Source organism: Artemia sp. Qi Xiang Cuo, chromosome 11, assembly GCF_049724085.1.
Source record: "Artemia sp. Qi Xiang Cuo chromosome 11, ASM4972408v1, whole genome shotgun sequence".
NCBI lineage: Eukaryota > Metazoa > Arthropoda > Branchiopoda > Anostraca > Artemiidae > Artemia > Artemia sp. Qi Xiang Cuo.
The window spans coordinates 46182508-46199838 of record NC_142804.1 but is presented as its reverse complement, the minus strand read 5'-3'; the positions used below and the strand labels follow the sequence as shown (position 1 = coordinate 46199838).

The window sequence follows — 17331 nt, the reverse complement described above, 5'->3', positions numbered from 1 at the left end:
AATCGTGAAACAGACTTGTCTTGCACCAACCGTTTTCGTCTAATAATTTCTAAATATTTTGTGAAACAGTTGATATTAAGACATAGAAATTATGATATAATTTTTCAAACCTTAAGACATAAACTAAAAATCTTTTTACCATTTTAAATTCAGCACAAAGATCTAGAATGAGACATATCTCTAAACACTCAAATAATGTTATCAACAAAGTTAGAACATTCATTCCCAAAAAATTTTACGGCATAATAGTATGCAACATTGATAGAAGTATTCTGGTTGTATTTTTAAATAAGGTGTAGAATGTTTTAGCAGAATGTTACAAATCTACCCATGTTAAGGCTTATATGTGTTTCCCTTATCATTTCGTATTATTTCGTTGTCATTGTAGCCTAATTATCAAAATTTGTTGTGACATTCATTTATAGTCAAATAATCGTTTCGCATTTGCGATTTTGTTCGATTTTGTTTCTATTTTTTGTGTTGGTATTTTTTTTTCTCCTCTGTTCTTTCCCGGCAATGGAGCCTTATGGGGGAGATTGTGTTGATGTAGTTTTTTGTTTATAATTTTATTGTTAAATAAAGAACTCAGAACTCGTAACCCCATTGTCCTCAAAATTATTGATGTGTAGAATAGAATAGAGTGTTATTTTAACAATTTTATATCACAGTATGGTTGTCGAATTTGAATTTTATGTCAAAAAAGCACAAGTACGTATATGTATATCATATCGAAAGAAATTGACCTTCACGTCAGACATAACTCATTGTACAAAGTACATAAAAACAAGAGTCAACACTTAGTTAAAAAGTCAAAAACAAAAAATCAAACAGATAACAATAAAATTAATGACTAGATTTCCTGGTTATTATACAGCCCAACAAAACTCGGAAAAAAAACTCTTGCGATATCTTTCATGTTTAGCGGGAATGGGAGCCAGTTTGGGGACCTTTTGGGATGTTATACGGGACGGTCTATTGTGGGCGGGATGGTATGGTTCAAGATGATGGAATGTAATCGGGGAATAGGCAGGGTCTTGGTACCGAAACTAAGGCACAGGAGGCTCCTTCTCTCGGCCAACATGGTGAGCTTGAAGTTACCTCGTAGATAGTGATATGGAACCTTCCCTTCAGCATTTATGATTCTAAGTGCTCGTTTTTTGTCATTTTCAATCATATAAATATGCTCTGAAGAAAGACCAAAATGCCACACTGGACAAGCAAACTCGAATATTGGTCGGATAAAAGAACAATAAAGCTGGAGAAGATCCTTAGGGGGGCAAGAAAATTTTATCAAAAGTTTTAGAAGGGAAACCGAGGGGAAACTTGTTTGGGGATATTTTGAACATGGGCGTCCCACTTCAAGTCAGCAGTAATTGTCACCCCAAGTAGTTTAATGCATGTGATAAGAGATTTCTGGAGGAATGGGGTTTGTGAATTTGAGATGGTTTAAAAAAATTAACTGTCATAACTGACGATTTATTAGGGTTTACTTTCATCTTCGACAAAGAAGCCTCCTGTGTGATATCGTCAAGTAATGTCATGATTGAGATTTTAATTTTTCGTTAACAAACCTCAAGTGCAGACAGGTCATCCACATACTTCCATTGCTTTGTGTGGTCAGTCAGGAGGCTATTAAACATTATAAGGAGTAAAATGGGACCATCAGAGTTCCCTAGGGCACCCCACAAAAGATAGGAAGGGGATCGGAATAAATATTTTTATATTTAAGCACTTGAGAACGATTTGATAAAAAGGAGGCAACAATTTTAACTAGAAAGAGACTCACTTGAAACTCCGTCAGCATTTTATTTACAAGGATGTTGTGGTTAATTAGGTCGAACGCTTTATGGAGATCAATTAATAAAAGATTCAACCGAGTATCAGGGTTTTCAAGGTTTTTATTAACGGTGTCAAGAAGACTAACAATGTAATGTGAAGTAGATGTCTTCTTCAGGTTTCCAAATTGTTGCAAATCAATAAGTTCAAGAATCTCTGCCTTTAACCAATTAGCTAAGAAACCCTCGTACATTTTTGAAAAAAACGGGGGTTCAGGCTGATAAGTTGTACTCCAGTAAAATCGTTCACGCCTCTCGTCTTTTGGATTTGAATAATATAGCCCAACTTTCAGCACGACGGATAACATCCGGAATTACTAATATCATTAAAAGTACTAACAAGGGGTGTTGATAGTCAATCAGAGAATGCTTTTATTAGATCAATAGTGATATCAATGGGGCAAATACTAATTTTTTTTTCATTTTCTGTATTTTTCTATTATTTGCTTCGCTGAAATTTTCGGGATTTTATCTTTTGGAGTTTCAGGGATTAGCTGGTTTTCCGAGAGAGGGGGGAACGTTTGCACAATCCTAGCTAGGTATTTATTAAGCTCATTGGCTGTCTGTTCAGGCGGTTCATCCAGAAGAAAATAAATGTTCTTGCACGACCGACCCCCTATTTCTTTCACTTTGTTAAACCAAACAAACTTTGTTTCACTTTGTCAAAGATGATATTGCCTAGTTTCGCTGATGACACACAGTTTTCTGTGGCAGCTGTGACTGAGGCAGATTTATTTCTGCTTTTAAATACAGGAATGAGTTGTATTGAAAGATGGATGCGTGTAAATAAATAATGTTTGAATCATAGTAAAAGTAAATTTATTCTACATGGAAGAAGTACTAATTATTATCCTTGGATCCATGGTATTCAACTAGAAAGTGGATATCTCCAGAGACATAGTTATGTTCAATATCTTGGTTTCCAAGTTGACGAATGTCTTATGTTTAAACCTCATATTGAATGACTGTGTATAAAAATTGCCAGGAACGTTGGAATGCTGCGGAAACTGAAAAATTTTTTTCCTCATAAAATTTGAAGAATGCTGTATTTCTCGCTGGCTCATCCGTAGTTGTTATATTGTGTAAGTGTTTGGTCAGCGACATTTATTACTTATCTACTGCCACTGAGGGTTCTACAAAATAATGCTGTTCGTGTTTTATCTGGAATGCAAGGTTATGACTCGGTTCGAAAGCAATACGACGTTATTAAGATTATGCCACTTTTTGGCCTAGTTAAGTTTTACACGGCATTATTCATGTTTAAAAGTTTTAATAACCTGCTACCTGCATGTTTCTCGATTGCATTTACCGAAGCTAAACATAGGTATGAGACAAGAAATGCCCATTCCATACGAACCCCGTTCCCTGTAACAACAAGGTCTACGTTTTCTATCCGTTTTTATGGCCCGGCTGTCTGGAACAAACTTCCCGAGGAGGTAAAAAATAAGACAGATCTGGATGAATTTCGAAATTCCCTCAGAGTAAGCTGTTTTTATCAATATGGAAGATTTTAGTGGTTGTGTGTAGAGAATGATTGGTTGAATGTTGTTGGTGAGATGATTGTTTGGGTTTTGAATGGATGAGTGATTTATTTCCCTTTTTTTATTTATTTTTTTTTCTCCTCTCTTTTTGTGAATGTTGTGAGTTGTGGTGCGTTGTTTGCGTGGATGATTCTCAAGTCTCCACTTTTTTGTTGGAGGGGGGGAGAGGAAGGCGAGAGAAGATATTTATTTGTTTTTGGGTTGGACCCTTTTTGGGTTATATTAGGGTCCGAGGAAATAAATGATAATAATAGAAAATATTATATATTTTTTTTTAAAGTGTTTTTCTTTCTTTTCGGGTTTTGTCCGGCATGCAGTAATGCATTGGATTGTGTTTTTTTAAATGAGATGTTTGTTTATTTATTTATTGTAACCCGTTTGTAAATAAAAAAAAAAAAAAACCATTGCTGAGAATTGCTCTGTTTTAAGTAATTTAGTTTATTCTTACCATAACGAGAAGTAGCACGACACATTTCTTTCTTTATTTGTTTACAGAGGGTTAAGGCTTCCTCTTTCTTTCCGAGGCGAAAAACTTCTAGTTTCAAATGGATTATTCCTTTTATTTTCTCATTAATGTGAGGTTTATCTCAGGGACATACGTTCTTGGTAGCCTCTGGGTAACAATTTTGGTAATTTGTCATTAATTTTGTTTGAAACAAACTAATCTTTGAATTAAGATCAACACACGACAAAACATCATCCCAACTCTCGGACGTAATCCAAGATCCAAAATCAAAAGACTTTAACTTGTTATTGGCCGGTAGAAAAACTCAGAAAGTAAGTAATTTGTTTTAAAAACTGGCAGTGGATTCAAATGTAGCATGAAATGATAGCTACCACCGAGGGGAGGGAAATGTAATGTTTTTCATAAATAATTTAATGCAGTTCATTTAATGCTTAATATTTACCACTGAAAAGGTTAAGTTTGTCCAAGTACGTCCGTTCTGGCTAAGTGGACGCGCGCTGGGCTGAGAATCCGTGAATTCGGGTTCGATCCCTGGTGTGGTCAGTTTCTTAGTTTGGGACGCGGGTCAGTGGTGTGACCCTGTAAGCTTAGCCAGAGTCAACCCAGCTCTAAATGGTTACCTGGAGAAATCTGGGGAAGGTAAAACAGGAAGGGTTTGCGAAAGCATAGGTTGGCTGGCCCCCAGCCCCCCATTGCACTTCCTGGCTGAAGGGCCACGAAACGGAGATCAGCACCGCCGGTTTGGACCTTAAGGGTCTAGTGCCGCATCCTTTACCTTTTTTTTACCTTTAAGTACGTCAAACCTGCTCGTCATTTTATAAACCGTGTATTTATAAATGAATAGAATTTGTTTCTGTTTTTTTGTTCTTACAAAGTGGAAAATACTGAACTAAAAGCTGTTAATCTGATTTAGAGTTTCAGTACCCGAGTGGAAGGATCTACTTTTATGATAAGGATGATACTGAAACTGTCTTTAGCCGGCGGAGCACATTTAATGAATGTATTGTTTACTATATGTATATATTGAATATATAATGAATATATTGCTTATGAATATATATGTTTACTGACATAGTTGTAAAACAGTGATTTTTTCCCATGGAAAGTGGGACTTTATAAAATTCAATCCTTTTTTCAATAATTGTTCAAATAAAATGCTTGAATGACAACAAAATTACATGTACATAAGAGCTGAATAAACTTTAAGAGGAAATTACCCTTATTGGGCTGCAAACTTTTCGCTTCTGTATTGTGGAGCAGCAGAGAGCTCAATTTTTACAAAAAAATTCCTAAATTTTGGTATAATACAAAACAAGCAAATCTGTATGTATTGGCATTTGGTACTTTCTTTTTCGAATTGATCCTTTGTTAAAAGTTTTTCTGAGACTGATCCCATTTGAGCAACAATTCTTTCCGTTGCTGCTTCCGTTTTTTCCAACCGTTTTCTTAACAGATCCATTTCCTGCTCCTCTAGTAAGGTACAAAAAGATAAAAAAGGGGTTGATAAATACAAGTCGTTTTCAAAAACTGTATTTTCCAAGAGTGTCATATTTCTCGTAGGTGTCGCAAATTTTTTGAATTTTGCATATTGCTAGATTTCAAAATGGAGTTGGGGCACATATCCGGTCTGTACCCCCTAATATCCACTCATCAAGGCTGCAGCGATTGGTGCAACCTAGTCAAAAACGAACTACGTCCATAGTAACAAAAAAAACGTATTTTGCAAAAAAAAAAAAAAAAAAAAAACAGCTGGTGAGGAAAAATTGCAATTTTTATCTGATTAAGGAATGGTAACCATTATCTGGATTTTTCTTAATAGTAACATAATGTTTCAAAGACAAAGACATGGGAATTTTGAAAACTACCCTGAAGCCCCCAAAAAATGGAGTCGGGCCAAAACAAAATGACATACAACAAGAATCATTCACAGCAACTCTCAGCTGCAGTCAGGAATTCAGCCAAACCCTAAGTGGCGATCAACTGCTTTTTTGGACCATAGAAGAGGATTCCCAGAGAAATTTCGCATATCTTAAATACATAGGATTTATACTTTTTTTTTGTCAGTGCCCGAAAATATGTTCCAAAAAGGGAAATTTAGCAATTACATAAGAGAGAGCAAATGAGTTGTAGACTCTGGCTTTGCAGCAAGCAAGAGGTCTAAATGCTTTTAGCAACTTTTTACCAAGATGCACGAGCAGGAGGGAGAAGGATCCTTACCTATTTATGAAACGTTCATTTTTCTTTGTTGTATATACGTGTACTTATTACCAACAGAAAAACTGGTAAAATAGCATTTCGATTTCCCAAGAGGTTAACATACTTCTAAACTCGACTTTTTCCCACTTCGACAATTTAACATAAAACTATACTAGAAGAATTTCAGCACTAAAATTCAAAAGGGTCCAAAAAATGTAAAGCGCACGTATTAGATCAAAGACTTGTTACAAGAGGAGTACAGACAGGGCTGCCACTGCACTTTGTCAAACTCACTGCCTACTGACAAAAAGTACAACAAGACCAAAAATATTCTGTTTTTGAAATTTTTCGCACGTTCAGTCCCAAAAATAAATTGAAATCTTTGTGCAGAAGGTAACTTTTTTTCAAAAAATTAACCGACTTTAACGGAAACTACTAAACAGTACTGCTGTCTTTCGATGGCTCATAAATGTCTATTTAGGAAGAAATTTAGTAAAAATAGTAGAAATGCTACTGCCATTGGCAACCACAAATATAAACTTGAAATGTAAATTTCTACCCTCAACGTCACACGGTTTTAAAAAACACACCTAACGGTTTACGGATCAGAATAGCAAAAGAAAGTTTAGTACATTTAGGCGCTTTGATTTTTTCAAAGGAAAAGAAATAATTGTTTAAAGCAGAATTTTTCAGAAGAATTTGTTTTTCTGAATTCAACCTAAAATCGGACTCTTTCCAGTGCCCGTCTTATTTACTGGCTACATTTTTAGTTTTGTATACTGTCTATGGCAACCCTGATTACAGATTAGGAAAAAAAGTAAAACTTACTTTGTTTCTTTAGATCTTCCAATTTTTTCTGTACTTGTTTTTCACTGGCTAAAACTGGTGGTTGAATTAATTCTTGAACGCAAGTACCAGAACAGCATTTACCTGCATGCGAACGTGCGGTTAATTAGCGGCTACTTTCTAATTAAAATTATTGTATCTAAGCTAAAATTTCAATGAACTCGTTTTTGGGCTATTAAAATACAATTAAAATGCACTCCACGTCTGGTTAACCAACTACGTGGCAACACCTTGTATTTCAAAAATGGTCGGTTCGCATGTTCTTTAAGTATGATTTTCAATGGATAAAGTTTTCCTTAATTATAAATAGCTTGAACAGATATTATTCAGAACATATTTGGGTCGCATTTTATTATTTTTAAATTTCACACTTTCGCTTCTGAAGTAACATTACATTTTTAATATAATTGAAAGTTTTCACTTATTCAATTATTTTATTAATGAAGTAGAAAAATACTTACCAACTAATTGTAATTGAACAATTTGATAAGAAAAAAATTGCTAAATTCCCCTCCTAAGTCTAAGAAACATAACTAAAGAAATCTCAACGGTTAGTAAAGTGCACCTTAAGCTGTCTTTTTAGAAGCTTGTCCAGTTTGTACCCCTTTGGCTCTTGAACGATCTATTTTTGGTCTCGTATGCATAGTTTAAGCAGGGCTGGCCATTGCAGGGGATGGGTAGGGGGTCCATTGTTTCCCTAGATTTCAAAAAATACTTTTTTTTGTATTTTCGCTGAAAAATGCTTGTTTCCAGAATTTTAAACTTAAAAATAAAAAAATTTGCCCCACCCCCCTTTAGTTTTGTTAATTGGTGTCACTGAATATAGGAAATTTCTAAATGGCCAAAATTCTCTGCACTAGTCTGTTGCGACCTCACACGTGCTTTAACGAGAAATGCGTTCTCATTCTCAAATTTTCCGTTTGAGCCACCGAAATTGAGCTGAATTACAAATTATTGTCCTGTGACAAAATTAGCCTAAAAATTAAAAGGAAGAAGACAACATTTTGTTTCGCACGCTGCGGAATAGTCAATGAAAATTTAGTAAACCTTGATGATTCGCTCACTTGTTAACGATAAAGACAAAATCTTGCATGTACAAAAGGATTAGTCTCACTGAAGGGATTTTGATTTTTATTACAGTAAGATTCTAATTGATATCACTTTTTTCATGTCTCTGAAATATTTGGCACATCACAAACAACAAAATTATTAAGCTTTTGGGCAACTTAGGATTACAAAATATAATATTAAAAATTAAAAAAAAAACTTAAATTGTTATTAAATTGTAAGTCTTTAATCTTATTTTACTCCAAGAAGTCCTCCAATAGATGCATATTGTACACGGTAGACGATGCTAAAGTACATGTTGACGATTCGCTAATTACCCACCAGAAACTGTTCTAGCGTGGATTTCTAACCTCTCTAGCTGCAACTGTATGTCAGAAAACAACTTCCACTACTAATGTTTTTTTCGCTACAATATGTTAACTATAAAATGTTTTCACTGGCCCTTTAAGGTTTTCTTAAAGAGTGACAGGGTTTTCAGGAAAGTATTTTTGAATTCATCCTTAAAAGATTGACAAACGACAAATTGCTTCAGTTAACCCTTAAGAAAATAGCAAAGCTCGTTCCATGAAAGGGAAACCCAAACCTATTAAGGAAGAAGTAATTTTTATGATAATTCAGCTTCCTAAATGTCAACCTTTTTGTAGATCCTCGCTCCTTACTTTTCCATATTTTGATCTGCAAAATAGTTTTAGAGAATCCAAGGTCCATAAATAATGTTCAAACCTTATGCCTATAGTACCATTTCAGAAGTGTAAAAATTAAAATTAGGAAGTATTATGTAATAATCTACAATCATATAAATTCATCTATACGTGTGAAAGATTATATTGTCAGCCTTTAAGCATTGACAAAAACATTGCTCAGATGTTTAGTTTTACAACCTCTCAAGACAACCTCTCCAAACTCTTTACAACCTCTACAACTTCTCAATTCCCAAGTTTATGTTTCTACCCGAGTAAATTCGATTTTGTTGATTGGAAGCAATTAGGGTATCTCGAACCCATTTCTAATTACCATTACATTGTTCATTTTATGGACTCAATTGGAAAAATAATGAAACTATCCAATATTTGGCTAAATTCAACTTCCACTGGCCTTCAAAAATGGGTTTGCATTGTTAATTACATTTATATTACAGAAACTTGTTATTGAGTTTAAAACTAGTTTGTTCCTTGTAAAACAGGTTGCCGCATTCTTCTCAAAAAAGATCACAAGTAGGTAAATATCTATGTCACTGCCCCGATCCCTTTACTGCTCACAACAGTGTACCCCCGAGAGCTCTTGTAGGCTCCCTCCTCTTTTTTGTTATGATTGAAAGCCTTTCTAAAGATTTTTCTCATAGAAGGAAGTTTATAACAACTTAATAATCCTATAACCTGTCATAAAATGTAACGAGGGGTCTTATGAGTATTTTCAAAGCCATCGCACACGAAGTCTTGGACTTTAACATAAGGGTTATCCCGTCTAAACTTGCAGTAGCGCCAGTAACTTCCCTGAAATTGCCCGTCCTCTTTCTTAATCCCACCCCTACGAAAATTTCTGTTTTCTTCTCGAGTCTACTTGGTGTAGACATCTCTTCTATAACACAACACCCAAGCTAAAGACAATGCTTCGATATCCATCCTTTAACTCTTTAATAAATTTCGATGTTCCCTCTTGATTTCTTAAGGACGTAAACCACCTATATTCGCTGTCATTTTGAATATGCTTATCATGTTTTCAACCTGGCATTGAAAGGGATCATTCGGTTAAAACTGAATCCTTCCAAAATAAAATCCTGTGAATAATTTTAAAATTGGATAGGCCCATATTACTCCCTACTAAAAAAAGGAAAAAATAGAAAAACAAAACAAGATGGAAGCACAAGTGCAGAAAAGTTGTGTTTTCTCTCTTTTTCTAAAAAAAACGCAGAGTTAAAACAACGTACCGAAAATATCCTCCCCAAAAGGTACTGCGCTCTCTCTCAGACTGCCATTATTGTATTATGTATATACTCGTTTTATTTTATTCATTTTTTTTCATTCATCATTCGAAGTTTTAAAACTAGAGAGCTTTTTTTCGAATCTTATTAGTTTTTGTTTTTTCTTTTATACACTTGTTATATCAATGCTGTCATCTTATTTACATTAATACTTCTTTATTTCGAGTTTTTAGACTGTTTTAAATATTTTTTTTCGTTTTTATGTTGACTGATAATTGCAAATTTATCAGAGCTTATAAATGAAGGAGTGAAGTGAACACGGCTTTTCTTCTCAGCCTCTAATGAGCTGAACTCTTAGAGTTCATCAAGCGATGGAATATATTTATTCATATGGCCAAAGAAACTCATTTTATTGGCATTATTGGGTTGTTTTATATCTTTACAAAACCCATCATATTGTCCTGAAATACCGTAATTTGATCCCCAAAATAATGAAACATTAGGGGACCACTAAAACGAAAACCCAACCCATTTAAGCACCACACTTTGCTGCAATTTTCGAATTTTTTTAGTGACAGGTGGGGGTAGGGCCACTGGCTGCTCCCCTGTAAAGAGTGTTTGGTAAAACTGCTGAACATAAAACAGATGGCAGTGAGAGGAAGCTCTGCTTTCTATATAGTCTTAAAATGTGTCCACTTTGTGCTCAGTTTTAAAACATTTTTATCTTTGATCTTACTATCAGATCAGGCTACTTTTCAATATTCAATTTTGATGGAGGAATTTTATTAAAATCTTGATTATTTTAAAATTTCTTTCGGTTTTATCTTTCTAAAAGATTCAGTTGCCAAATTAAATTTTTCAAACGAGCTGAAGATGGCAATAGCGTCATATCTTATATGAAGCTAGTAGTAAGCTATCGCTAGAAATCATTTGTCAAAGAAGGAGAGTCTGCATTCTGTGCCCATATAAAGATTGCAAAAACACGATGGCTAATCTTTGGGTTTCTCAGTTCATTCTACCTATGCAAAGATTGACCTAGTAGTTATTTCTCACTCTTCAGGTCAATTTTAGGGCAACTTTAAATACTACTAATACTACTGCTAACAACTCACTGCAGCACCTAGCCACCTGAAACTAACACAGCTACGCACACTCCCCCTCCGTCCCAATATATTTAAAGCCTCCCTCTTTACAGTCTCCTAGGAATTTCCCATTTCCATTAATTTTTCCTTACGACATACTCCCACCCTGTTCGGGGACAACCTGCTTTCGAGTTGGTCCTAGACGGTTGGCCGACAAGACAATCTTTGGCAATCTGTCATCCTTCGTCCACAAAACTTGTTCTAGCCATCTCATTGTTTCCTTCATTATAGCCGAAGAACGCTGGTTAAACTGAATTTTTTGCACTGTTTACTGTTGGAGAGACGGTCAGTCTCTTCATGTTCATCTTCATGTTCTTCCAAACTTTCTTCAACTGTGAAATAACACCCTGTGCCTTGTCTATTCTACTCTTAAAATCTTCACTGCAACTGCTGTCTTTACTAATGATACAACCTTAATAGGTTAAGCTGTCCACATATCGATCTCCTTGTTCCCCAACCTCAAATTTCCTCCTTCATTTATTCAAATCACCTTCACCTAGTCAAAATGACTTTGCCTTCTAAACATTAATTTTTAAACCTATTCTTGCACCCTAAACTCGCAAAACCTCTAAAAGCTCATTTATTTTGATAACATTTTAATCTAGGATGCTTAAATCATCAGTCTCAAATCTAGGAGAGTTTTACTTCTCTGTTTGATTCCATTTTCTCCCATAAAGAAATATGTTAGAGGAAAACGCGATTATGCATGCAGTATAAAACCTTGACAGTAGGCCTACCTTACATTGCAATTGAAGCAATTTTTCGTGAAATGACTTCAAATTGTCAGATAATGTATAGAGAAATAAATAGCGAATTATATTTATTTTTGCTTTTAGAGTCACTCCCTAAGAGTTCATTTTAATTTCTAGAATATGTTTGCATACCAGAGACTGCACTGTGTATCTCAAATTCAAAATTTGAAAACAACCCCACGAATAAGCAAACACCTATTGACTCTATAACAACAATTCGAAAAGGAACTTTTAAATCATTTCAGTGCTTTAATGTCAGTTGTTTTTTTCTTCAAAATTTTTTATTGAACCCAAACGACTTCGTCTTTCATAATGGACGAGCATATTCTAAATATATTCGAATGCATTCAATAAAGAAAGCTTCATATTATTTCAACAATAATTGCCAGAAGCATTAATCTGCAAAATTATGTGAAATTTATGGGACATCCTTTCTATAAATAACCTATAAATCTGGTGAAAGGAGAAAAAAAGGTTGAAATTAATATGTTCTATGGGTAGTTTTAAGATCAACAAAAAGAGAATACAAGAAAAATGTACAGCATTATTCAATTGACTGTGTTTGACTGCACTACAGAATTTATGGTAAACCGAAAATAAAATGTTCACTTTTATATCCTTCTAGTAAGAAGTATACTTATAGGGGATGATAAAGTATAAGATGATAATTTCAAATTTGACAAAAGAAATGACTAATTGCCAAAAGTTTAGTGTGAACTGGATACATATCTGAAATACGGATATTGGCTAAAATACAGGGGAAGAGTTTAGATACACAGAAAATTGTTTGCTGACAGAAAAGTTCCCGTTCAAAATTCAACTTGTTTGCTTTGCAATGCCATTTTCTGAATATTTCGAGATAAGGTAACCTTTTATCTTGAGTGCCTTCAAATGAATATGACCCATATTTCCTATTCCCTTTATTTATTTTTCCCATTTAAGACACTCTAGAATTTTACGACTCACACTTTATTTGATGAATCTATGGATAACTCAATCTACCATTATAAATGCCAGCAGTGAGATTCTTAGCACTGCATTTTTACGTGAACAAGCATAAACTATGCAAAATGTGGCAAAGAACAAAGCAAAAGGAAATATAGCCATCGACAGAATCAGTCTGATGGATTTCAAAGCGTTATTCCATTAACTATTCACACGATAACGATTAATTTATGTTTATTAACATTCTCATTCCAATGCAATATTTACTGTATTTGCTCTGAAATTCAGGCCTCAACTCTTCTTCCACCTCTGCAGGATTCTCTTCTTCTACTTAATTCCCAGAGACTTCTGTATCGATGCTTGACGTTTGCATCTTTTCAGGATCTTCATTTGTTTCCAGGTTTGTTTTCACGTCATAACGTGGGGCAACAAGTTCCGTGACTTGCTTCTCTAAGAACTCGTATTCAGATGGGAATGACTAATTTAAGATTAAATCATCCAGATGCTTAAATACTTCCAAGATTGAGCATATATTTTTGGTAGATTGAATTTCATTCATTGTATATCCCTTTCTTGTTTTACATATTCAAAAACTTCGTTCTGCACGTCTTTCATCACTTCCAAATTGGTAATCTCATCGTCAATCTTGCCCTTCCTATCGGGTAAATCATCTGCTATTACTTGTTTTAGTAAATCTTCAACACAGTCAGAGGCGTAACTTGTGATATCACTTACGTATGTAAAGGCAACAGCTTTTTCAATAGCTTCGTCGACTTCAACTGGCTCTTCCCCGAATGAAATTTCATGGAAACTTGATTTTACAGCAATGGCCTTGGACTTAGTCCTGAATGGAGCATCAAAAAAGGTTGATACATTACATTCGATCATTTCTTCTATTTCTAACAATCGATCATCATCTATTGAGGCTGTACCATCTGCAGTTTTATTTATTTCATCTTTCTTTCAAATAGAGCCATGTCAGGAATTTCTCTTCCATTTTGGTCACCTGGTTCTTTTTGAGAAATTTCATTCAAATTTGTATCTTTCATTGTGCTCGAAGTATCGCCTGTTGTCTGTATATCGTAATCTTCGTTTTTCTCCTTTGATCCATGAGCAGCCGCAAAATTTTGTGGCTTCTCATCAACATCAGCTGTTTTTTTGATAATATTCTCTTGCGATGGAACACTGTTGACTTCCAAAAATAAATTTTCATTTGATTCTCTGGTCGTTTTATGATTTTCCAGTTCGCTAGCTCCATTAGTAGACGTTAGGTCTTTCATTTGCTTATCATAATTCAAATAAACTTTTAATTGACTCACAGTCTCATCAACTGAGTGTACATTTTTGGCACCAATATGAACTGGGGTTTCTTCATTTTCTTGTTCAGCCTTGCTGTCTTCTACAGAAATTACTTCCAGTATTTTCCTATAATTTTCATTAGAAGACCTGAGTAGTTCTGCGTCTCCTAAATATTCAGCTTCACTTTTTGTAGCTCTAGATTTTTCTAAGCATTGAATTGAATCACTTCAGTCAGCCCTAGGTTGTCATCGATACCATATTGGTGTTCACAATCCTTAACCTCTGAAGGACAAGGTTCTAAATCTTGTCTGCAAACAAGATTAATGTCTTTGGGCTGGTTTTCCTGATCAACCCTTTCTACTATATCAGTCTGGTCGTATTGAGAAGACTCTGTTATACTTTCAACTGCTGCCCAGGCTTCTATATCTTTTTTTCCTTCTAAATTAGTTACCATGCCTCCCGTTTCAACTACAGCTAAATCTTTTTTATTCTCTGTGCAACCAATGTTGATATTTTCAGATTCATTTTCTTTACTTACTGTTTCCAAAATACGAGTTTTTTCATGAACATTACTATTTAGTCCGACAGGCTGACCCAGTCCATGATCTATTCTTATTGCTTTTATGTCTTTATTTGTTTCAAAATCAGAAACTGTGTCTTCTGGTTTCACTAAAGCCAAATGATTAATTTCTTCTCTGTAGCCACTCTTATTATTTTTAGATTGTCTTTCTTGATCAATTCCTTCAAAAACTTCAGTTTTTTCCTTATCACCAGCGTTCCCTTTAGTAGATCCAGCCATTGATATACTTGTTTCTTGTTCGTGTAACTTGTTTCCTATAACAAGATCATTCACTGCATGTTCCACTTTAATTGAGCATAAATCACTGTTGTTTCCATCCACAGTTGGTTTACTTTCTTTGACTGGGTCTTTAGACTCCATATTTGTGGTCGTTTTCAAAACTAATGTTTTTAGCGGTGCTGATAAATCAGTTTCTTTTCTTTTTTTTCAAATTCATTGAGTGTTTTCGCTTTAGTATTATCTCCTAAAATTTCAGTTTGGTTTAACCTATCAAAAACCACTAAATTATCTGTTTCTACTTCAATTTTATCTGACCCATGAGTCTTTGGGTCACTTTCATTTTGGGAGCCTATTTTAGTTCACCTGACGAAACAATCTATTCTTTAAATTCAATTGAAGGCATTTGTTCCGAATCTACTGGTTTTTCTAAGGCTGTACATTTTTCTTCCAATAGTACTTTAAATTCTTCATGTGGTGTCGAAACTTGTAAGAGTGGCCCATCTTCAGTTTTTTTATAGTGACTTGTAAGGTCTATTTCAGCAATTGGCTCTTCTATATCATCACAATTTAATTCCCGATCTGCAGATTGAGTTTCCTCGGGCTTGGTTTCATCTGGCATAGGATCAATCGCTGCTTTTCCGCTATTCTTGGAAGACAGCGTTTCTTCTACTTTCTACTCATCAGTACCATGATCATCCAAATATTGAGACATTAATTTTTTAAACTATCTTGATCTTTCAGCAGAGTTAATTCAGCTATTTCGTGCTAAGCAAAGTAAAGTATCAGTATCAGTGTTAAGTAAAGAAGCAGCTTCTTTCAGTTTTGAAGATTCCTCAAGATCAGTATTACAACACTCGGGACTGAGAGGTTTATCTGTTTGCTCTACTTCCACAAGTTCTTGGTCTTTACTTCGTAATAGATTTTTATTTGTATTACTGCTCGGCTCCCTATAAGATTCACATCTAGCTATTTGTTCTTGCTCATCGATGTCTTTCAGAGTTTCAATTTGAATTTGAGAAGATACCTTTTCATTTTTTTTCTTCTTCCATTCTGATTGAATTTAAGATTTCAGTATCTTCAAAATCGTCAAGATTGGTAGTAATTATAGTCTTTGACTCTGGAAGGTCAACAACTTGATCTTGATTGGGGCTCAACAGAACCGTTTCATTCATTGTGACAGCGTCTTTGTGTTTACTAACGCATGTTTCTTTTACCATACCTTTAGTATCATCTAAGGTTTCATTTCCATTGTAAATATTTTCTTGCTTTTCTGCATCTGTTTCAAAGCTGTCGTTATTTTCGACCTCGGCTTTTAAATTGGTCATCTAGGTTATTTCCTCAGTATCTCTTACAGCTTCAGGAATATAGGTGATTCCTTCATCATCTTTATTATCATCTTCAAATTGTTGACAGTAGAGTACGTTCTCAGTTGCTGCAAGTTCATTATTATGTACATCCGGATTAACTTGTGTTTCGGTTACTGTTATTATATTTTCATGTTTCAATATCATGTCACCTTTTTTGTCGACATCCTGGATTTCCTGTATTTCTGGCAAATTTGATTCAACTCCTTCTTGGTCACCATTTGAAGAAATCTTTGGTACATAAATTATTGTGTCTTCAGTTAAAGCAGTGGTTTTCATTTCACTGTAATATTCCTCGTCATGTTTGGCTGGACAGCCTCTTTTTCAAATTGTTCAGTTTTTATAGGCTCAGCTCCTGGCAGATTATTTACGACTTATTCATTTGTTATAGACTAAGTTTCTGTTACATCGTTTACAACTTGATCAGTTATTACAGATTCAGTTTGCTGTAAATTGCTTACAACTCGTTTAGTTGTGAAAGGGTCAGCTTCTGGTAAATCATTTACAACTCCTTTAAATGTTCCAGGCTCATTATCTAGTTGATCATTTACAGCTTGCTCTGTTATTACAAGTTCTGGTTCTGGTATATTATTTAGAGCTAGCTTAGTTGTTACAGGCTCAGCTTTCAGTATATCATTTACAGCTCGTTCAATCATTACACATTCAGTTTCTGGCAAATTGTGTACAACTTGCTTAGTTGCAACAGCTTCAACTTCTAGCATATCTTTTACAGTCTGCTCAGTTTTTACAGACTCACTTTGTGGTAGATAATTTAAAACAAAACATATTCAGGTATTACGGGATCACTTTCTAGTAAATTCTTTACGACTGGCTCAGTTGTTACAGGCTCACTATCGGATAGATCATTCACAACTTTCTCAACTGTTACAGGGTTAGTTCCTAGTAGATTATTTACATGCTGCTCAGTTGCTACCGGCTCAGCTTCTTATGAATCATTGGAGACGTCCGCTGAGCCTGGTAAGGGTTAAAAAAGAGGTATAAACTGAACAATAAACTTGAATATTACAAATACTTGTATCAGGTTTAATTACTTGCAAAACCACTAAATACTTCAGTAAACATAAAAACTGCTATTGAATGCTAAAACTAAGTGACCCATCAATATCATCAAAATAAAAACGCAATAAGCAAAATTA

The 17331-nt window shown here is 34.6% G+C and overlaps 1 protein-coding gene across 2 annotated transcripts in view; it reads right to left on the bottom strand.

The window, feature by feature from the left end:
* Positions 1-17331, bottom strand: part of LOC148947036 (uncharacterized) — a 35830-nt gene that overhangs the window by 12052 nt on the left and 6447 nt on the right. Inside the window, exon 2 of one of the 2 annotated variants that reach the window (XR_016142459.1) lies at positions 6867-6968. Coding sequence is in view for 1 of the 2 variants with exons in the window: in XM_089097234.1 (XP_088953360.1) it covers positions 16567-16896 (330 nt within the window). In the remaining variant the exon portion in view is untranslated. Of the gene's footprint in view, positions 1-6866; positions 6969-16339; positions 17150-17331 lie in introns of those variants that run through there. The other variant, XM_089097234.1, reaches the window with a different exon arrangement.